This window comes from Megalobrama amblycephala, linkage group LG2 (assembly GCF_018812025.1).
Source record: "Megalobrama amblycephala isolate DHTTF-2021 linkage group LG2, ASM1881202v1, whole genome shotgun sequence".
NCBI classification, from domain to species: domain Eukaryota; kingdom Metazoa; phylum Chordata; class Actinopteri; order Cypriniformes; family Xenocyprididae; genus Megalobrama; species Megalobrama amblycephala.
Window position 1 is genome coordinate 37,991,374 of NC_063045.1, and position 24,078 is coordinate 38,015,451.

The 24,078-nt window shown below is 36.7% G+C and overlaps 1 protein-coding gene across 9 annotated transcripts in view; it reads right to left on the reverse strand.

Annotated features, from left to right (window-relative positions):
• Positions 1-868: 868 nt before the first annotated feature.
• The window catches only part of ptbp3 (polypyrimidine tract binding protein 3), an 82,634-nt gene continuing 59,424 nt past the window's right edge, over positions 869-24,078 (reverse strand). For 8 of the 9 annotated variants that reach the window (XM_048174567.1, XM_048174598.1, XM_048174599.1 and 5 more), the window contains 8 exons: positions 21,731-21,905; positions 14,150-14,224; positions 12,482-12,630; positions 9,610-9,643; positions 9,072-9,164; positions 8,316-8,532; positions 7,700-7,777; positions 869-6,767 (listed from right to left, as the gene is read on the reverse strand). In XM_048174567.1, coding sequence (XP_048030524.1) covers positions 6,635-6,767; positions 7,700-7,777; positions 8,316-8,532; positions 9,072-9,164; positions 9,610-9,643; positions 12,482-12,630; positions 14,150-14,224; positions 21,731-21,905 — 954 coding nt within the window. In that variant the 3' untranslated portion in view covers positions 869-6,634. The remainder of the gene's footprint in view (positions 6,768-7,699; positions 7,778-8,315; positions 8,533-9,071; positions 9,165-9,609; positions 9,644-12,481; positions 12,631-14,149; positions 14,225-21,730; positions 21,906-24,078) is intronic. The other variant, XM_048174577.1, reaches the window with a different exon arrangement.

Here is a 24,078-nt window from a genome sequence, read left to right on the forward strand (position 1 = left end):
ATCTCAAAGCTATTTTCTTATACGGAAGTAAACAAGTCTAGAGAGGTTACATCAGGGTGTAATAATGCACTTCTTTCTTACCAGGTAGCGTTCCAAATGACAGGCTTGCCAACCGTTTATCACAACAATGCTAAAGCCGTTTTGCTAAACGCCTTAAAGGGATAGTTCACCCAAAAGTGTCATCATTTGCCCTGACCTGTTTGAGACTTTCTTTCTTCTGTGGAACACAAAAGTATGGAAGCTTGTTTCTGTCATGGAATAATAATAATAAAAAAGGTAAATAGTTATCTCTGTCTCTGAGAAAAAAGTCATGATTGTGAGATATAAACTCAAACAAAAGAAGAGATGTTTAAAAATGTCAGTGCTGAAATTTAAATTTTTGGGTGAACCATTTGTTTAAATGAAATTCTTTTCTGTCCAGCAGGTTTAGGCAGAGTAACAGATAGCGGAGTGATAGTTAGTCATAAACAGAAGAGGTTAGAGGAATAGGAAGAGGAAGGTTACAACCATTCCAATACTCTTACAAACACAAATCATATTCTCTCTTCAAATACAGGCACGGAAGAAGCTGAGTTTGCAGAGCATTGAACATGGAAGGAAGTCTGCTGAATTAAGGACAAATCCAGAAGGAAAGACATGAAGACGCAGAGGACATAGGAAAGTACAGATGTCATGACATTTATTCAAGGCATGCTACAATTAAAGTTGATTAGGAAAAACGTCAGCAGGGTGGGTAATAAGAATAAGAATAATAACTCTAATAATGATTATGCATAATAATAAGCCATTCATAAACAGAAAAAAAAAAAAGAAATGCTTTCTACAAAAAATACAAATAAAATCTCCACTCAATCATGCACTGCAAAAATTAGAAAATATGTTTCTTTAATAGTTTATCTTCTATTTGCATTTATTACATCAAACTCATAAACTGGATACGCTCATGTCTCTCCCCAATTCCCACAAGTCACATAAACTGCTTTACAAATGAAAGCTGTTACTGGTATGATATCAAAATACAGAAGACAAATTGTGTTTTTAATGTTAATTTCCATAAATATAAAAACCAGTTCATATTGTTGTGTTTGTATCTTGTTCCCTAAAACCTTTTTTTTTTTCTTCTTTTTTCTTTTTTTTTTTTGGCCAGGTTAAAAAAAAAAAAAAACAATAAAATAAAATTAGGGAACACATATGTACAGCATTTGTTTCCTTTTGGTAGTGAAACATTCATAAAAACTATAAATTATGTATTTCAAAGCATCCTGAGATCAACTCAGGCACTTCTGTATGTGCGCTGTGCTTGAGCGACACCTCAGTTAGCTAATTTAGTCTAGCCCCTCCCTTTTATGCAAATTATACAGGTCAATTAGCATATTCGTAGCCCATAAATTTAGTCTCGAGAAGAAAATAGAAAGCATTATGGCTGAAATTTGAAGTTGAGATTGTAAGGGTCAATTGCATCGTAATAAAGCAATAAAATATCTCAGTCTGAACAGTGCTGCATCATTTCCAATTCAATCAAGTCCTTTGGTTTCAGTGGTTGGTTTATCTTTATGGTCTCGTACGTTTTAGAGTAAAGCTTTTTAATGGAACTGATGACGAAATAAGACAAAAAGTGTAACCGCTTATCCAGATGGTGGCGACTATCCGGAGCTATTCATGAAATACTGAAAGCATAAGGCTGTTCGAATGAAGTCGTAAGGGCCCGGTAACACATTCACAATCGTAAATGAGTCTAGTTCGAGGGGGGGAAAGGATATGGCTTGACCTTTCTGAGGGAAACAAACCGAGAACAGACTGCGAGACACGTGGAAAACAGACTCGTAACATGATCGAGAGTGGAAAATACAAGAAGTTTGTCGGTTTCTGATATACAGCCAGGAAATAAGTTACAAATAAGCTAGATGAAAGGCACATAAACTTTGGTCCTGCATTATTTGTGACTTTTTCAGTAAAAAACCTGGAAAAAACCATACACGTGTGGAACTGTTCGAATGAGCGCGGATATCGACGAGAAAATGTCTTACAACACAGCGGAACGTTGTTGCCTGAGTCAAGACGTGGTTGGAAACATTTTGCTTTGAGAAACAAAATCGAATGACTTCTGTGACACGTTTATGGAGTCTGGCTTTTCTCCTGTTGATAAATAAAAAGCATCGCGGCCGGGAGCAGATCGACGCTCCGCTACACGGCCGCTATATATTTTTTTCACCTTCCGAACGCTTCCGACGGACCCGACCTCTAGCGATCGCTCCCGCTCGCACACATCAGTGGACGTTACGGACCCAGAACTGCTGTTGTGAAGAGGCAGAGTGACAGACAACAATCTTGAACCAGTTTTCACACTCTTAATAAAGAAAATCAACAAACCCCCAAAAAAGAACAAAAAGTATCACAACAGAGCAAGAACGAAACAGGCCAAAACCCCTAAAATGAATCAATTATAAGGTACAGTAAATAAGATACTCCAAAACACACACACACACAGGTGGAGGTCTCAGACATCAGCATCACTCCATAGCAAAACGGAAGGCAGACCTGAACACTCAGAGGGAATGCTGTGGGCTTCTGGGTCTCCGTGAGGCAAATTTACACGGATCGTAATCATATTAGAAGAGGACATCGAGCCTCATAGTCCACGGGTTTTCACTGAAAAACTCGCCAACATCACATTAGAGTGTTGCTATATGGTTGCAAAGATGTTCGGAGTGGTTTTAATGCATTGCTATGGTGTCCTGATGTGGTTACTTACTGGCCCAAAGTAAAAAAAAAAAAAAAAAAAAAAATGAGCCCAACTCCAATGGGTGCCTCCATCAATGCAAGTCACCCGTTTTTGTCGTTCGCCAGGTGTGTGATCACTTAGAAAAGAAAAAAAAACTTTACAGATGTGCTCAGAAATGTATACTATTTAATCAGAACAATATGCAATTTTACAGCAACTTTGGTTTCTGATTGTGAAATATTTATATCAGAGATGGAGGGACTTGGCCTAGAAAGGCTGTTTGTAACAATGGTACGCTGGTCTAGCACACATATGTACACATCTGCAAGGGAGAATAGAGACCCACAGCACGCTCTGAACATTGTTGAGTTCACCGTTCATTTGTCTAATAAGAGCATTCACAGCACCATACATCATAACTTACATCTCATATCATATTAAGACCACATGGTACTGAGTCCCCACAAAATGCACATCTATAAGAGCTACACAACAAAAAAATGAAAGAAAAATCAAGATCAAAATAAATCAACCCTCTCACCAATCCCACAAAATAGTACATAAGATATTTCAGGTAAAATTTCTAAAACCTATTTGATTATGAACACATAATAAGGCACGTAATAAGAAATTAGGTAAATACACAGTAAATATGATTTTTTTTTTTTTCACCATGATTTCTTGAATGATTATAGTGGTACAAAAACCCGATGAGGTTTCAAATTTGATTTTTTTTTCTCTTCCATAAAAAAGAACAAATTACCAAAAATAAGTAACTTTTTTTTTTTCTCAAAAAATCTTGACAATCCTTAAGATATATAGACCTGAATAGTTTTGCTTTAAGACTGTAAACTTCAACAAAATTCAATTTCTTTTGAGAAGTGAAAGCGAAGTTTCGAATCGCTTCAGGTGAAATCAGTCAAAGACAAAAAAAGTCACTGTCCCTTGCCTTGCATGAACATGAAGATTGTTGATTTGTTTCATAACTGTGATTCAAACGAACTTCGACAGAGGATATAGCGCACAGGCACAGAAGCTGCTCCCTTTAGATGCTACTCAATGGGTCTACGGTGACCCTCCTTGGAATGTTAAGGCCAGATTTTCAGTAAATGAGACAGCACCTCGCTCGTACGCACAAGGGAGACATCATATATCCTAGAGCGTCCTGATACAGCCGGTTAATCACATACATGTACAGGATCAGCTTCTGTATGTGCTCACCATTGCCATGTTCCAAAACCTAGTAAGCTGCTTACTTAGACAACATTTTAAGGCATCACAGGCGCGATCCCGACACAAAGGCTGTTCCAGCCTTCTAAGATATCTAATTTTGGCCAAACTCTAAGGCAGCATTGCATGTATCTTTTGTGGATAAGGCAATCCCAGAATGTACTCTGATAAGCTCCTTCAAATTCATAATGGAGGGCGAATCAACACAAATGTCGATTATGATTAAGATTATGAATATACTTTGAATTCTTTCAATACTGAAAAAATCTATAATATTGTTTAATTAAAAACTGATTAATTTAACTAGAGTTTGAATCAGGCTAAAAACACTAAAATTAATCAATTATATGAATCAACTGATTCCACTAAAGTGAGTTTGCTATTAGCATGTTGCTAAGCTAATGTTGAGACAGTCTATGCAATACATAGCACAAGCAAATATTAAGTATGCGCTATGAATTTTTACATTTATTACAGCATGAGGTTTTCTACAACGAACATCAAAGCGAAAGTTGTCAGAAGTAGCACAAGCACATGGAGTGCCTTAGAAACAGAACAGGCATCTGTTTACTGTCTGTGTTGTGTCACACTGCATCCAGCATAGACTGTATAACCAATTATAATGGGTTCACTTTGTGTCCAGTTTAGACACAGTGTTAGACTACCGCATTATTAGCTTAGCAACATGCTAACCTCGAACTCTATCACTGTAATGAGCTCAAGGAAAGCCAATATTGGCGTGTGCAATGTATTTCTACAATTGGAGTTACCTTAACAACATGCTAACATCTAACTCTACTAAAATCAGAATGCCTCCTCCTGGAGGAGATGCCAGTTTTGGAGTGAGTATTTCCATGATATCAGGGTCTTTGTATTATTGGCTTACAAGACTCACATTGACAGTTTTTTTCAATGATACAGACTCAGAGTTTACCTTCTCCAATCTCCACCTCTAGAAGAAAACCTCTGGTCTGGACTCTATTGGAGCCGATTATCCTGTGGACCTCTGTGCTATTAGTCAGTTCTAGAGCATTACAGATCAGTCACTTGTGGGCTTTGATGGCGATTAGGATACTGCCTTAGAAGGCAGCTGCCTAAGTAGCAGCTCACTAGGTTTTGGGAACTAGGTGGTATCTCCGTGTCATTCGACTCACTCAATCCGTTAATATTTGGTTTGCTCAGATGCAGAGGCATTTAGTAAGGGACTGCAAGGCAAAAGAGAGTGCCGCCCTCTTTTTTTGCTGTGACTAAATGGGCTTCACTACGGTTTCTACAGTGCCCATTGCTGCAAACTCTCACACCTGTGGACAGAGCCGAGGAGTGAAAGAACAGAGGATAGAACCTTCTGCCCCTGTGTGGAAAGATAGAAAATAAGTAGAACGAAAAGAAAAGACTCAACTAAGAGCAAGAAGGGGAACAGAATGGAGGAAATCGTCAATTTCCCATCGAGATCACGGGCTATACCATTCACATTGAGAATTTCACTTAGGAGGAGGCGGAGCCTCCTATCAGGCTGGGCGTTGCTGATTGGAGCGTTCCAGTAGGGTTGACAGCTGGCCGTAAGTGTTCCGGAATGATCGTGCATGTTTGAAAACAGTCGCCCCGGTTCAGAGGAACCCGATCGACTGGACAACGACATTGTGCGCCATTGCACGCAGATGTTCTCTGACAGCTTTGCAGGTGCAGAGAGCCCACGAAAGGCTGGTCTGTCCAATAAAAAATTTCCATTATACAAGAAAAAAAAAAAAACATCACGCCATTCACTATCTATTCACAGATGCCTACCATCTGGCTATACATCTTTGCACAGTAAACAGATATGAGGATGCCAAACATTCCCCACGGTGCCTGTCTTCAATTCAAATCAATCAAAGTGCCGAGAAACAAAAGGTTTGTAAGCCGAAACAGCTGCAATTGAATTTTAAATGCACCCATTCTTGAATCCATAGCAGTCTTATTTTAATGCTACTCAGAAGAAAAGCACAAGCCTATTGTTTGAGGCCATCGCTACAGATTTTTTTTTTTTCCAGCAGCACCTTAATGATGATGTCAGCGACATTCAACGACGGTGACCGTGCGTCCAAAACATCCCACAGGAAATGGGGCTCTCCATTAAAACAGCAAATGAGAATGAAGGTGTGGGTTTTGGGGGAGGCACAGAAGAGACTCCGCCCTCACTGGGGTCTGGGGTAACAAGGCCATTGGGCTACAGGAGTGTCAGTCTCCAATGTAATCGGCAAGTGTGCGGTGAAGAAACTTCCTCAGCATTGACTTTTTTTTTGAGAATGTTCACCTCATGTTAGTTTGCGTTTCACATCAACAAAGTCCTCACCAATAGACCATAGAGGGAGTCCTACTTCCTCGACACGGAAGTTCCCAGAAACGTCACATTGTCATGGATATCCCATGTGTCTCCAGCCCTGGTGTCGTGAGAGTAAAACACACTCTCAGACTGTCTAAAGGTTCTGCAGTAGTCTCTTATTTGCTTGTTTTTTTTTGTTTTTGTTTTTTTTGTTTTTTGGGAAAATTTCTAAAACTACCCCATGAATATCTGTAATTTTTTTTTTTTTTTTTGAGTTTGTCAGTCAGTCTTTTTCTCTGAATGAAACAGTCAGACTGCTGAAGGTAGAAGGGCTGGAACGGGGAGGATGGGGAAAGGGTGCATTTGTAGTGAAGGGGATGCTAAATGGTGGATTTGGAGAAGGACACTCGCAAATGGTGGTTCTCTCCCAGGTCGTGGTTGTGGAGGACGATAAGAGCCTGAATGGCTTCTTCCACCGAACCCAGCTGGATCAGCGCCATCTTGCGGTCCTTTCTGTTAATCACATATGGATAGTGAAAATCAGACACTGGGTGATCATGAAACAAGATCAAGTGCCAAATCGCAAGCCCTGATTTAGGATCAGCTGGACATAAGGACAATGACATAAATAGTTCAAAAATATTTAGAGAAACTAGCTTAAAACACAGGTGCCAAGTCCTTAGAGATGTACTCTTTGTATTCATGTTGGTTTCATATGGTTTTGAAAAATATTTATACAACAAAAGTTTAAAGTTTAATGACTCTAAAAATGTTATGTGATTTAACTATGAAGTATATACACTGCCATTCAAAAGTTTGGGATTGGTAACATTTTGAATGTTTTTAAAAGAAGTCTCTTCTGCTCACCAAGGCTGCATTTATTTGATAAAAAAAAAAAAAAAGAAAAAAGAAAAAACAGCAGTAATCCCAAACTTTTGAACGGCAGTGTATATCTCATAATTTCTTTACAAAAGACACAACTTCAGTCAATGTAAAATGGAGGGCATCCTTTCCTACTTCTAGAGGGCCACCTTCTTCCAGAGTTTAGCTACACATATGTTCACATTTTATTCAATGTAAATTTAAAATCCTTGTTCTCTTTCTAGCATGTCCTGATTTTGCTGAATTAGATGCAACTTGACATAGACTATAAGCTTGTCCCTCAAATCTGATTGGTTGACTGGAATGTCTGTACCATCTGCTAGAAAGAGGCAGAACCTGATTTCACCAAGTACAACATGTTCCTGGATCAACATCTTTGTTGATCCTGGAACATGTTGTACTTGGTGAAATCAGGTTCTGCCTCTTTCTAGCAGATGGTATAGACATAGTTTATAACACATGAGTTTTGTGTTTTCCTTATCGGCCATGTTGTCTTGGAAGAAAGGTACAAGCAGACTATTCCCTATGTGATAACAAAATAAACAAATGTGAAGAGAACTCACTGGAAAAACTTGAAGGCCTTGACTGTGTATCCAGAACTGGCAAACAGGTCTTTCAGAAAATCATCTGTGGTGGAGGGACTGGGGGTGGAAGGAAAGGAACAAAAATATAACGTTTACAAAGGACAAAAAATAGCACCTTATCTGATGCCAACAATAATTCAAAGAATAATGGAAGACTTCTCATGGAGTGAAACAACCGATATATCATATAACAATGGTGGGTTGATATGAATAATAATCATATATCATGGTATGAGTAATTTTACATCACTCTAATAATATGCATCACAATACGGTTTCTTTTTCTGGAAAATAAACATATGCAATTTAATACTATAACTAATATAATACATATCATATAGTTTTATATGACCACATCAATGTTTATTTTTCAAGTGACAACTGGAGTAGCTTAAATAAAGTTTTTATTTCAAAAATTAATTAAAACAACTATTTAATATAGTTTAATTTAATAAAATTAAATAATATAAATAAGCAATGATTCTTTCTACGTTTTAATAGTGAGAAATTAGAAAAATGGGGTCAGTTTTTTGTTGCAACATCTGACCAAACCGTGTATTTTTTGTAACAAACTGGGTGTTTGCCAGTCACTCACGGGATATTTGAGAGGTGCAGGGTGGCGGAGGGGGGGAAGATGTTCTGGAAGTTCTTGGAGCCGGGCTTTTTGAAGCGGTGCAACGGGCTCCCACTGAAGTCTTTGGTCAGGCCCTGGTCCTCCTGACCCTCCCTGGGGAGCTGCACCGTCTGGTGCTTTGAGATGGTCACACGGATCACCTTACCATACAGACGCTGACCGTTCAAATGGCTCATCGCTTAACAAATAAACCATGATATAATGTGTTAAAGATAAGCTGAGACACATCATATTACACTCTTACACTGAACAAATCTTTCTCTTACATTTGAACAACAAAACCTCAAGCATAAGATTTTTTTATTCAGTTTTTCAACAAACAAATTTTGCGCACATGCCCACTGCCTCTAAATATGTCACTCATTTTCTGAGTGCATTTTGTACACACATTTTGTATCATTTATGTAACAAGCAGTGCGAAGTGTCCCTTCAAAGTTTCTTTTTATTTCTCCTCGCTCTATTTCACAATCTATTATAAAATGCTGCAAAAATTTCATCAGAATAGTTCTGCGTATCTACAAAAGGAATTATTATGAGACATTATGAGGCAGAAAAACGTTATCTTTATAAATATTTCATTCATGTTACCAGCTACATCCACCAAAGATAAGTATGTAAGTCTAATACAAACACAGAATACACAGATAAAGGGAACTGATCAAAGGATGAAGACGATATATCAAGATGAAAAGGATTTCTGTGTAATGCCTGACGTACCGAGCTGGGCTTGCGTGGCATCTGCCATCTGTATTAGGGCATTCTCTTTCTTGTTGAACAGAATCTTGACTCTGTGAACATCTCCGTAGACTCCTGCCGGGATAAAAGAGATGTATATTTTTTTTGTGCTAAAACATGGTGTGAACACAATTTACAGCAAATAATACGTTATCTGCAGATCTCAGTGTTTCATTATTGAAGGCAGAGGGCGTCAGTAACCCCTCACATGCTCATAGAGTGGGCAAACATAGTGATTTTAAAGCATATCAGTCACACTAAGGTCTGTCTCTGATGTTGACAGTTATTAAATTGTGAGGACAATAGCGATGACACACACTGAGTGCGCGCGCGTGTGTGTAATACTGAAAATTTCTACCATTCGTATGATAGGAAACACAACACACAATCTGAAAATAATCTCCCGACTGTGTATTTGTAAGGAAATGGCCTCATCGCTCACCCTCTATCCTCTACTGCCTTCATGAAAACAGCCGTCTGCACATCTAATCTACAGGAGGAGTAATAAATTTGTCCTTACCGAATAAAATGAAGAGTTCGTGTGGTGATATACTCTGCAAGAGATGAAACATTATCAAAGACATGACTCAGTACTAAAATGTAAAAAGCGCTGGAATAAGGTTAAATGAGTAAGTGTAAAATGTATCAAGAAACGAAAACAGATTGATACACTTCAACATTACATGCTGACCACTAATGCTGCAGAATTAAATGAAGAAAGTATCTTGTGACATCAGCTGCTGAGACTGACTGAATAAAGAAGCATGATTATAGCTCTGGATTAGCTCATACGGCTTAAACAAAGGACTGAAAAGAATCATTTTAAAGACAGCACTGATATACAGTATGAGGCCAATGCTATTACACATCAGTGTATGCATATATATCTGGCATCCTCAAATAGCAGACCAAATATATATCAGGCATCCTCAAATTGCAGACCGCGGTCCGATTCCTGACCCTGGCTTGGTTCCAACCAGACCAGGGTCTTTTGGAGCAACATCCTCTAATATTTTTATGTAGAGCCAAACATGCTTTCAAGCCCTTTTCACGCCGTGCATGTTGCTTCTCTCTCCCGCTAAAGACGTAAAGCGTTTTAACAACAGTAGAGCAGCAACATAGATTGATACTTTCAGTAGAAATCGTGAAAGCAGCAAATATAGTTTTCTCTGTTATACCTATATGTCTCTGAACGTTCAAACCAGGTTTGTAACGACGTTTTTTTCCATCAACATTTAACATTATTAATATATACATGTAAAGAGCATTTCATAATAATCAATATTATAATTGGAAAAATGATTTGTAGATGGCTAGGAAAGAAATATGACCCATAAGATATATATTAGAATTTTTATATATACTTTTTTCTGGATGCCAATGTTTAGATCAGCAACTATAGGCCTACTATCAAAAATCATTGTGGGTTAATTAGTAGCTCAGACACAACAAAGAGTAAACACAAATATACAGCAATTAACGGGGAAGGCCTTTAAGCATGTGTAAAAATGTATTATGTTTTATTTAGCAAGCGGGTAACCACCTAGATCATTTACAGATCATTTACAAAGCCCATTTACAGACAAAACAGGCAATTTACTAAGGAAATATGCGTTTTAAAGCTTTTTAACAGTTAGATTGAGCCAAAAACCTAGGACTAGTTCATGAAAGTAGGTTTTTGAAATAATCTCCAATATGAGGAGTGAGGAGTTCTAGCATGTGGTATGAATTTTGTGAACGTGTGAAAAATGGCGCAATATACAATCCTTTACGCACGTGAAAAACGCGAAGGTGCCCCCCGGTGGCCGATTTCTTTTGAATTTCTCACAGGCCTCTAGGGCTTGACTTTGTATTGTGCTGCCTCCTTGTCATTTCTGACTTATAACAAAAAACAGAACAATGTGTAAAAGCTGCTATGTGACAGGGTGTACAGCAAACAAGCTAAAAAAACTAGAACTAAGTTTTTATAAGCAATTGAGACAGAGCGCAACGTGTCATATTACTCTGAGAACTACGCCCACTGGAGGGAACAAAATCGGTGACAGGATATGCTAAAAAAAATAAATAAATAAAAACATAACTTATTTTTAACCATGTCAAAGGATTATTTCACCACACCCTATGTGAACCTGAGAGGAGGAGATATATTGAGAAACTAAAATTTACCCACATTTACCCATTCTTCCTGCTGATGCTTCATGTCTTATTGCCTGTATCCACTTTTGTCTCCTTAAAAGCTGGCTTTTACGGTTCCATAGCTTATAAAAACTTAGTTCGGGGTTTTTTAGCTTGTTTGTTGTACACCCTGTCAGACAGCAGCTTTTAGGTATTTTTCTGTCTTTAGTTAGAAGCAAGAAATGACAAGGAGGCAGCTTCACGCAATACAAAGTCAATAGACAGGGTTGGGTTGGATCCCCCCCAGTTTTAGTAAAAGTGGCCATGCCCACTTCAAACGTTTTGGTGTCCCGTGGTGGACGTGAATCGAAATTTTGACTTTATAAAATTTCGATTCACATATACAATATAATATATATATATTATTGACTCCAGGGATGGATACTACCATCCCTTAAAGTTTCAAGTCTCTACAACTTACGTTTTGGTCTGCCCAATCACTTTTAGGGGAGAATGCTGATCCTTGGAAATTCAAACAATTACAAAAGTGTTTCGGCGCTACATGCTTGAGCCCCCTAAAAAAAATAAAAACCTAAACCCTTAAAATTTCACCATGTTATATGAAGCTGCACTATACAGTCCCCAAAACCCTAATAAGTAATGTGGTGCTTTAAATTCATAGTGTCACACAACCATTTTCAGTATCAGCTAAATCATACTCATTATCATACTGAAGTCAACATATAAAAACCCTTCTTTTGTGGAGGGAAAAAAAACAAAACAATTTGTTTTAGTTATAATACTATTAAGTAGGGATGCAAAGGTCTCGCAGAGCAGAATTAATCGATTTAAAGTCTGGTTTATCCTGCAGCATATTTGTCCAGTTCATTTTTTCATGCCGTTTACTGGAAATCAAGGATATCACAATAATAGACCACCCTTGAAAATACTCTGTGAAATGGTCTGAGGCTCAGACTCTTGATTTTGAAAATCCACTATGGTCTAAAAAAGGGCAAATGCATTTTGAAGGGCACTTGGAAATGTAAATTCGGACCCACTTCATATTAAGTGTATGTACTTGCATGTAGGCATCCTGAAATTTATTTAAATTTGAACTATTTCCTACAGACATCATCAATTTTATGCCAAATCAATTGTATATTTGTTGTAGATGCCTAGATCACAGAGATTAGTCACTAATGTTGACAGTTTGGTTGCAAGATGAGTGGCTTGGCCCTCATGGGAAGGTGGTATTGAGGGTAGGGGTGGAAACTCACGTCGGGGTTGAGGTTGGAGACGAGGAGCACGGAGTGGATGGTAGTGGGGGTCATGCCGTGGATGGTCATCCGTCCTGTCATTGCTGATGAAGGGATGGTGAGAGGTCCCAGAGCACCAGGCATCGCCTGCATAGACAGACCTGACCAGACCGGTGGGAAGAGGGCAGATGGGATGGGTAGACGGGAGACAGGAAGTAACAGAGAGGAAAGTAAGAGAAAGGAAGGGAATGCTCTAGAACAATCATCTATTTTTACAACCTGTTGATGTTTTTTTTCTTTTTTTTTTTTTTCTTTTTTTCAAATAAACTATGTAAGGTCTTCTTGTAATAGCTTATTAAACATGTTCAGGCATGCTGGGTAATTTTAGTTCAAATGAACATTGAATTGGATGGTCAGGGTAGTAAGAGGTTTAAATAAAGCCAGCACAGAAGATTAGGGTCAGGAGTGTGAAAACAAAGCCCAAGCTTGGGAGTTAAAGACAACATGAAACAGCATTCAAAACACACTTAATATGTGAAGAACAAAATGTTTTTAAAAAATCTGCGCAAAGTAACGTAGGGCGGGACCTTTGTACACTGAGATTTGATTTTAAAATATTGATATATTTGCTATAATAATATTAAATGGTACTATTATTTGACTGCGAGGCTTTGATTATTTTACCAGAAAATAACTGTTGTGTCAGAGGTGGAGAAAATTATTTCTATTGGAACAACATGAGGGTGAGTAAATGATGACATTACCACTTTTATGTATACTATTCCTTTAAGAAAATAAATGTTAAATAATACACTACTGTTTATAAATTATTATTTTTTTTCAGAAAGAAATTAAAAAGTTTATTCGGCAAGGACATTAAATTGATCAAAAGACAGTAAAGACATTTATAATGTATTTATATCGATTTCAAATAAAAAGATATAGCATCAGCTCAGCATATTAGAATTGATTTCTGAAGGATCATGTGACACTGAAGACTGGAGTAATGAAGCTGATAGTTCAGCTTTGATCACAGGAATAAATTACATTATAATATATATTAAAATAGAAAACAGTTATTTTAAATTGTAGTAATATTTCACAATATTAATGTTTTTAATGTATTTCTGATCATATCAATGCATCCTTGATGAGCAGAAGAGAAATTTTTTTCAAAAACTATTTAAAAGTAGTGTACATGTTATTTAACATTAAAATGTTAAATATAAATAATATTCAACATATTTCTCTTATATTATGTAAATAATATTCCACATTGTCTATAAGAAGCTCTAAATACAGTAACCTTTAGCTACTAAATAGTATTTCAGTGATGAAATAAGTAACTGAAGAGCAGTATGACACCAGGAACACTTAAATTCGATTAACTGATCATATAGATCAAAACAGGTTGCAAACTAATCAGTAGCCAATTCAAAATGCAAAGCTTTTTAACTGCGCACAATGCTCAATCTGTTCTAATGTGAAGTCAATACTTCTGTGTTTGTGTTCATTCCCTCTTCACTTTGCTCACTTTGCTGGTGTCAATCTAAAGATGTGTCTTGCAAGTGGCTCGGGTGATGACACCGTAATACCTCCAATTATTCAGTCTGAATGCTGGCATGAGCCGCACGACACTGCCTCCATTACTGAGATGTGTTGTGAGTGTGAATGTGACTGAAAGCTTACCTGCCTGAGGAAAACCGATAGCGGGGGCGAAACCAGCCGCCCCGGGGTATGGAGAGGAAATGATCCCAGGAGCCCCTGCACACACACACAAGGTCGCCAACAATGAACAAATGATTTAAAAGATGAGACCACAACCACATAACAGGATACTGATAGCAGTGTGTGTGTGTGTGTGTGTGTATCTGCCCAACTAAAAAAAGAAAAGTCTAGTATTTATGATTCATAAAATGACTTGAAACACCTATTCGTGAGGCAAAAGATGTGAATTTCTTTGGGGGTATAAAATGATACTGTACATGTCATGGTTATACATCTGTTCCGATATCATAATGAAGATAAAAGCCTCATTACAAAGATGAAATTCATGAAAAATAAACATCATTAAAGGTGCCCTAGATTATGTTTTTAAAAGATGTAATATAAGTCTAAGGTGTCCCCTGAATGTGTCTGTGAAGTTTCAGCTCAAAATACCCATAGATTTTTTTTTATTAATTTTTTTAACTGCCTATTTTGGGGCATCATTATAAACGCGCCGATTTATGCTGTGGCCCCTTTAAATCCCGTGCTCTCCGCCCACAGAGCTCGTGCTTGCCTTAAACAGTGCCTTAACAAAGTTTACACAGCTAATATAACCCTCAAAATGGATCTTTACAAAGTGTTCGTCATGCATGCGTCAGATTATGTGAGTATTGCATTTATTTGGATGTTTACATTTGATTTTGAATGAGTTTGAGGCTATGCTGCGTGGCTAAAGCTAACATTACACACTGTTGGAGAGATTTATAAAGAATGAAGTTGTGTTTATGCATTATACAGACTGCAAATGAAAATAGCGACGGCTCTCTTGTCTCCGTGAATACAGTAATAACTGATGGTAACTTTAACCACATTTAACAGTACATTAGCAACATGCTAACGAAACATTTAGAAAGACAGTTTACAAATATCACTAAAAATATCATGATATCATGGATCATGTCAGTTATTATTGCTCCATCTGCCATTTTTCGCTGTTGTTCTTGCTTGCTTACCTAGTTTGTTGATTCAGCTGTGCACATCCAGACGTTCTGCCCTTGTCTAATGCCTTTCATAATGATAATGTTGGGAACGTGGGCTGGCATATGCAAATATTGGGGGCGTACACCCCGACTGTTACGTAACAGTCGGTGTTATGTTGAGATTCGCCTGTTTTCCGGAGGTCTTTTAAACAAATGAGATTTATATAAGAAGGAGGAAACAATAGAGTTTGAGTCTCACTGTATGTCATTTCCATGTACTGAACTCTTGTTATTCAACTATGCCAAGATAAATTAAATTTTTCATTCGAGGGCACCTTTAAGTAGTTTTACACAATCTTTTATTATCATTTCATGGAAAAAATATAACAAATATAAGAATTAAAAAACCTATTTTGTTAATATTAATATTATTAATATTTGAAAAATGTCATATCATATGGTGTGACCAACAGATTCATATTAAAAAAAAAAAAAAAAACATACAGGAAATGATTTCATAGAGAAGATCCAATGACCTCATGACATACCGTAAGTCTCTTAAAATTTCAGAAAATTTATGACAGTTATGACATGGCAAGGTTACTGCATTTTGTCATGTGGTGCAACTCCCCAAAAACACAATTTATAAATTAATAAATGTATTCATAAAAACTACTTTTTACCTTGAAAATATATGTATTTTTTCAAATAATAATAACAACTTGCATATATTCAAGGCGTAAAGGAAATTATTACTTTATTATTACTTTTTATTTGTATTTGATGGTTACACCACATGACATTTTAGGCACCTGGTATTAAGATGCGTTTTGGTCGATTGGATCACAAGTGGACGATGCTAAATACAGGTGTAAATGGGCTCCAAATCGTTTTGAGCTTGCCCATTTTCAACCTCTTCTAGAGTTAATCGAAAACGCATTCGACTGGATTTCTTTCGTAGTGTATGTAGTGTAGTAGTGTAATGTTTATGTGTCGAATACATTCGAACAGCCACAAAAGACCACCTACTCTCTGCTACTGACCTACTGCGTAAACATTATGGAAAGTGCGTTAGCCAGGCGGGATTGAAACTTTGTTGGCTGAGACCCAAGTTTGGTTTGAAGATGAAAAATGTACCAAGCACAATGTTCTAACACACACTCGCAGTGTTTGGCGTGGGCTTGAGGCTATCAGAGCAAAAACGAAAGCTGCTGCTCTCTTATTGTATTCATATGCAAATTGCATGAGCTTATTTCGTCCATTAGATTCGAAAGATCTGAAAAAGCCCATACATTTACCTGCTCATAGACCTTGTCCTCGAAGAAACCAGGACAGAAGTGGACAAAAGAGGGATTAAAACACCAGATGTAAACAGGAACGTGTCTCCCTCGACCAAAACACATCTTAATACCAGGTGTAAACAGGGCCTTTGAGTCATTAAATAATAACTTTTCTTGAAAATGGCACAAAAGTTTTTCAAAAGCATACAAAACAAACGTGAACACAAACAATACATTTATAAGAACTTGGCACGTGTTTTAAACTAGATTTTTTAAATATGTTTCCTTTTCTTTCCTGTAGTAGACACTCTATTTGTCATTGATCCACTTAATAAATTTGCTTTATAAAATAACATACCATAAAATCACTAACCCTGTATGAGCCTGAAATAAATTATATAGCAGCACAATCAATAAAAAAGGGGCACGCACATTTGATTTGTTCTCCCTATATGAATCACTGTTTTATCACCATCAGCTGATTTCAAGCTGAATATGGCTTGCTGAGACATGCACGTTCAAGTAATGCACAATTTTCTCGCCTAATATCTCGAATTCCCAAGTGGGACGGGCTTAAGTGTGACACCATTGTTTAAAATGGATTTATTCAGCCTATTTGAGATGTAAACCAGAATAGAGCTCAAAACAAGCTGGGTGCATACATTTTAAAACAGCCATATTGACAACAATAAAACATTTTTCACGAGGGGTGTTGCGGTAGAAGACCGACAAAAGGGCAGTGGTCTAATAAAAGCTGCCATTTTAACTCCTTTTATTGTTTTAGCGGGTGTCTGAAGACGTCACAGAGCGCCCCTGAGATTCCTGCCCGCACCCAGAAACAATTCATCAGCTCTGATTTACAAACACACACACAAGAACACACACTCGGCTTATCAGTATCCACACTGCCTCTTGCTCTAAACAGCACAAGTGATTTACCGAGCCTGAGACAACTAGATGCGTGGATGGGTAGTCAGAGTTATCTGCTGCCCTCTCTGACAATCACACACACAATAAATCTGCTCTGCAAATGCTGTCCGGCCCACATAACTTTGTGTGCATGTGCGATAAGGTGTGCCCTTTGATAGTGTGCAAGCAAAGAATAGATAGCATTATAATAAAACACACACGCAAACACACAAGGATCGCACAGGTAATGAGGAAGTGAGGAAAATATCTGGGTTACACTGGGATTTCAATCTTTTCTTATAGAAATTTATTAGATGAATGGACATGTTTGATTAAAAAACTAAATGTCAGTATACACACGGACAAAAATTAATGGGATATTCCGGGTTAAAATATCAACAAAGCATAAAGTCACCATGAAATCAAAATCGACAATTCTTATTTTTATATGGAATATTGCAGTATTTGTTATAAATGATTTCCGTGCGCTCATCATTATGTTTTTAAATTCATGTGCCCCGTAATCTTTCATCAAAATAAGTTCCTCTCACCCTTCTCTGATGATGTGTTTACCGGCTTGAGGGTGGGACAACCTGTCACTCACATGAGATCCACCAATCGCAAACCACAACCATCCAATCAATTCGTCATGGACAATTTCAAGTTCCGCCCTACATTTCTTCTTGACTGAGAAGCCGTTTCACTCAGATATATACGTCACAATAGAGAAGAAAAGAGTATCACAACTTTCATTTCATGCCATTGTTAAGGTGTTTTTAACCCAGAATATACCTTTTTGACCAATATAATTTTTTATTGAAAAAATAAAATCATTTAAAATATGTCGTCTATGATCATGTGGCCTTGATCAAGTGAATTTTGGTATATTGTGGGATATTGTGTATTTTGGTATTGTGCGTGATGGTAATAACTAGGGATGCAACAATACAGTTAGCCCACGGTTCAATACATACCTCAGTTTTTTAACCACGGTTTTCGGTTCGGTTCGGTTCAGTTTGTTATTCTATGCTTAGGCAATAGGAACAGTAAGAGGTTAGTAGAAAAAGTAAAAACGATTTATTGCAATACTCCTTTATTTTATTTAAAAGCAAAGAAAAGTCCACTAGTTTCTAGTGTATTGTATAATATAAAATAATTTTTTATTTTAAAATTAACACTGACATCTCACAACTGTTGGTAGCCCATGTACAAACTGTACAAACAAATTCTCCAAAGCTGTTTACCAAGCTTTCGATTAAATTTAATATTTGAAATCACCAATAAAATCTGACAACAACTGCCTCATTTTATTTTTTATTTTTTCTCAAACGCTGGAATCATGACAAAAAATCTGTACTTTTCAGGCTGGATCAAGCTAATGCGCATGCGCAGACCTAAATGCGCGTCTCTTGTGCCTCATTTCGGAGACACTCGTCTGGCTGTTTCTATAGAAACCGGTGCTTCTAACGGCCGCTGCAGTGACGCGATGACTTTATCAGTCAGCGATTGGCTCTTATTTAGAAGGCGGGACTTATTCCACCATATTGCGCGTTTCACTTTCTCCCATTCAAAACAATACGAGTGACGCGTCTTGTGTTATTCTATAGTCTTTGATTATACTCAACGGCAAAACCGAAATGTCTCCACACCACGGATTTGAAAGACGCCGGCGCTTCCTCGTACTGTAGCCTCACTTCCCCGCCGCTCGCCATGTTAAAGTGTGGAATGATGGTTCAGCACCCCCTAACTTTAGAGCACAGTGATTGAATATTTACTCGCGGGGAGGAGTACTCGTAGACTTACAGGCACACACAAACAGTCAATTCGGAGAGAAATAAAACGCACATAAATTATTTAAACGTAAAACCGAAAAAAACGCAATTCACAAGCGCGTATTGAACCGTGGATGTCGTACCGAACGGTTCAATATTATATTGAGAATTGTGGCATCCCTAGTAATAACATATTTCAGTCTTACATTGTAATGACAGCAGTATTGAGGAAAGTATTGATTATTATTTTAAAAAATTACATATTATTGACATTAATACTAAATTATTACAAATATATTTTTCAACATCTTCAAAACTCAACATAGTATTTTCCTTTTAGAAAAAAGCTATAGTGGGCTTCTATATAGAACTCTAAGGTTAGGTTCTTGACTATTTTAAAGAACACTTTATGCAAAAAAAGGTTCTATAGACCTCATTCACAGCAGCGCCATTTTTTTTTTAAGGGGAATGAAAACGAGGCTGTGATGGATAGACATACATCTCTTCAGTGGGTTGTACTGTTATTTAATGTGTTTTTTAATTGTTCTGCTGATGAAACACTGCAAAAAATATCTTTCCAAAAAATCAGTAGACAAAAAAAACAACATGAGCTGAGGAAAATTATAAGTGATTTAGGAGGTTTATACAGCTTTTACAGCAGATGCCATTGAAAACATTGTAAGTCTATCCCTCATAGCCTCGCTTTCATATCTGTCGTGGCGCTGCTCTGAATAAGGTCTATATAAGGAGAAATGTCTTGTATGACTGCATACTTCCATGTATAATGGCTTATTTAAATTTTTTATAGTGATACATTTTCATTTATAAAATGTAACAAAAATAAAAATTAATTAAAACAAAATTGATTAAAATTAAATGCATAAAATGATGGGAAGCCCTAAAATCTTATATACAGTATGAAGCACCTGACAGAAACTTTAATGTTCTATATAGAACCTTTTTCCTGAGTAAATGATGAGCGTCGCCATGATGGATTCTAACTTCCGTTAGGATGCTGTCCTGTTCCTGTCTCCATAGGAACCCATTGTTAAAGGGTTAGTTCACCCAAAAATGAAAATAATGTCATTTATTACTCACCCTCATGTCGTTCTACACCCATAAGGCCTTCATTCATCTTCAGAACACAAATTAAGATATTAAATCTGATGGCTCAGTGAGGCCTGCATTCAAGGCAATGACACTTCCTCTCTCGATCCATAAAGATACTAAAAACATATTTAAAATTGTTCATGTGAGTATAGTGGTTCTACCTTAATATTATACAGTTTTTTTGTGCGCCAAAGAAACAAAGTAACGACTTTTCAACAATATAGTGATGGGTGATTTCAAAACACTGCTTTGGAGCTTTACGAATCAAATCAGTGATTCGGATCTCCTATCAAACGGCTAAACTGCTGAAATCACGTGACTTTGGCGCTCCAAGTCACAGATTCGATTTGTAAAGCTCTGAAGCAGTGTTTTGAAATCGCCCATCACTATATTGTTGAAAAGTCTTTTTTTTTTTTTTTTTTGGTGCACAAAAAATATTCTTGTTGCTTTATAATATTAAGGTAGAACCACTGAACTCACATGAACTATTTTAAAAATGTTTTTAGTACCTTTATGGATCTTGAGAGAGGAAATGTCATTGCTTTGAATGCAGGCCTCACTGAGCCATCAGATTTAATATCTTAATTTGTGTTCTGAAGATGAATGAAGGCCTTATGGGTGTAGAACGACATGAGGGTGAGTAATTAATGACATTATTTTCATTTTTGGGTGAACTAACCCTTTAAAACATGGTAAGAAAAGTGACTAAATTAATCAAATCTTTTTGAACAGTACTTAAAATGAAAATGAGTGCATGGTTAAGCTGTGCTGTTGTTAACTGCCACAACAACAGCAATAAACTGAAGTAATTCCTGGAAATTACATGTTGTGATCATCAGCAAGTCTGAAAATAACCATATACGACGCTGTATGCCCCTTACCCCTCCCCCCCCTCATTAAACTTTTGAGAGGTGAAGCACTGACAAAAAAATGGTCATTGCAACACTGTAAAGTGATGGTACTATGGAGCCATGTGTTTTTTTTAAAACCATTTTCATAGGTTTAACGTTACATTATCTGCTCGGAACATACGCTAATTTGACTAGAAACACAGGAGAGCAAAAATTTAGGCAAGGCGAGGCGAGACTTCAGCGTTCAGGGAAAAAATGGATATATATAGAGTATAAGGTGGAGGACAACTACAAAACAGAGAAATTCTGGAAATTTCTTTGAATAAAATGTTTAAAACCAATTTAATATATTCTTTAAAATACTATGGCCTGGTTTCACAGACAGGGCTCAGAATAAGCCAGGATTAGGCCTTAGTTCAATTAGGACATTTAAGTACCTTTTATAAAAGTGTCTTAGAAAAAACATTACTGGTGTTCACCTTGAGACAAAACAATGGCTCTGACATATTTTATGTTGCTTTCAGTTAAAATAGCTCAAACATGCATTTTAGTCTAGGACTAGCTTAAGCCTGGTATATTAGCAATATTACATTAAAAAACAAAGGTTTCCCTAATTGAATAATCACCCGTGTATTTCTGTATGCAAGTATATATTTCTTACCAAAAGCAGTCTGCATGGTGGGGTCCATTGTAGGCTGCCCGTCCCCGGAGGGAAGGTCTAGACGTGTGAAGTCCCTGCTTTTGTCGTTGTTATATTTCACATTCAGACTGGTCAGCTTGGAGAATTCAACACGCAGAGTGCAGCAGCCATTGTAGATGTTCTGCCCATCCAAAGCCTGACAGGGATACAACATTACAATGCCATTCTCTTAAAAGAAACAAAGAAATTACATTTTGACTAAATAAAAAGGACACCTACTTTAGAACAATTAAGAATTATTGCACATTTTCCCATTAGAATTCAAAATTAATGCAAAAATAGAACTCATTCTCATTACATTGCTGATGTATTATCAAACTTACGGCTCACACCTTTGCAAACACGAGACAATTTGAGTCCATTTATGTTGTTTTGATGGCCACTACAGGTAGAGAACTTATCAAAGATTATATATTGGTAACGCTTTACAAAAAGGTTCAATTTCTTAACATCAGTTAACATGAACTAACAATGAAAAATACTCATAAATCATTTATTAATCTTAGTTAATGTTAATTTCATCATTTACTAATAAATTATTCAAATCAAAAGTAAATGGACATGAAGCTAACATGACCTAACAATGAACAGTTGTATTTTTATTATTTTATTTATTTGGTTTACAGTTGCTGTTCTTGTGTGTATATACTTTATTATTTTATTTCTCTTTCCTTTTGTTTTTATTTCCCGTGGAACGCTGTTTGTGTGTAATTTGCATCACGTGATACATCCATTATTGTATAACTTGCTCTACTTAGAATTAACCTTGTTCTGTTTCTATTTGCTGCATGGACCTTTTTATTAATAAGACAGACAGAATTCATATGCATATTAAGGGTTATAAATGCATATGTATGAAATCAATCAATGGTATCTGTAACTGTATGATGTATTCTGTTTAAGTGTAGAAAATCCAAATAAAGTGAGGGTAAGAAATGAAAGTACATTTTTTATAGACCATGATCATTTTTATTGCAATAACTTCTAAATATATAAATCATTTTATTAAAAAAAAATGTAAAATGTTTTATTCTTTTTCTGTTAGATTCACACAGCAGTGCAGATCATGCAGTCACATATAACAGGAGCTTGTTTGTCTTTCCGATCACAAGACATTGAACTATTCCGGCACATTCTCATTGATTACACCTGCTCTGCTTCACTACATCAGGATTTAATGGAGCCCAAACATCTCATCTCAGCTTCTGTATCTGTTAACAGCCAAACTACCAAAACTACTAAATCAAACTCGCAAACCACAAAACTTCAAAATATGTTCGCAACACAAATGATGATTTCCATTTAAGGACTGTACTAACCCAGAGTATTAGCCATTATAGTGACAAAAATGGCTTTCTCGGGTCAGTTTTCTCACTATGAACATTTGAGATATATATGAACCTATGATTACTGCTTAGTTTAATAAAAAGAACTCCTCCACACAACACGAGTTTGCCTCTTAATCCAGAGCGACATTTTCATTATTTAATTGTCTGTGTAGGCCTGAAGCAGGTTTGGCAGGGTGGAGGGAATGTGAACTAACTTCTCCCATGGAGCCACTTCATTTAACTAAACCCTGATGACAAATGCAAATCACATCTAATCCTGACAGTGGCCTGAAGAATGAAGAGTTGTGTGCTATTAGCTTTAAGCTATCAGACAAATGGATGGTGAAACGTGGAAATCCCATAGTCTTACATTGAATTAGGGTTCCAAGCCATATTTACACACTACAATATCATAGAGACACCACCCCACTAAGACCACCTTAGCAAATGCAATGCAGTGCACTGGCAACCACCCACAACACCCTAGCATTATGGTGCCGTTATGTACAGTACACTAGCGATTTAAGTTTGGGGTCAGCAAGATTTTTTTTAAATGTTTTTGAAAAAAGTCTCTTCTGCTCACCAAGGCTGCATTTATTTGATAAAAAAATACTGTGAAATATTATTACAATTTAAAATAGCTTAAAAATTGTTTTCTATGTGAATATATTTTATACTGTAATATATTCCTATGGTCATAGCTGAATTTTCAGCATCATTACTCCAGTCTTCAGTGTCTCATGATCCTTCAGAAATCATTCTAATATGACGATTTGGAGCTCAAGAAACATTTCTTATGATTATTATCAATGTTGAAAACACTGCTGCTTAAAGGATTAGTTCACTTCTGAATGAAAATTTCCTGATAATTAACGATCAGTCATTTAAAAAAAAAACTAAAAAAAACATTTATATACTTTTTAACCACAAATGCTCGTCTTGCATTGCTCTGCGATGCGCCACGCATTATGTTGAAAGGTC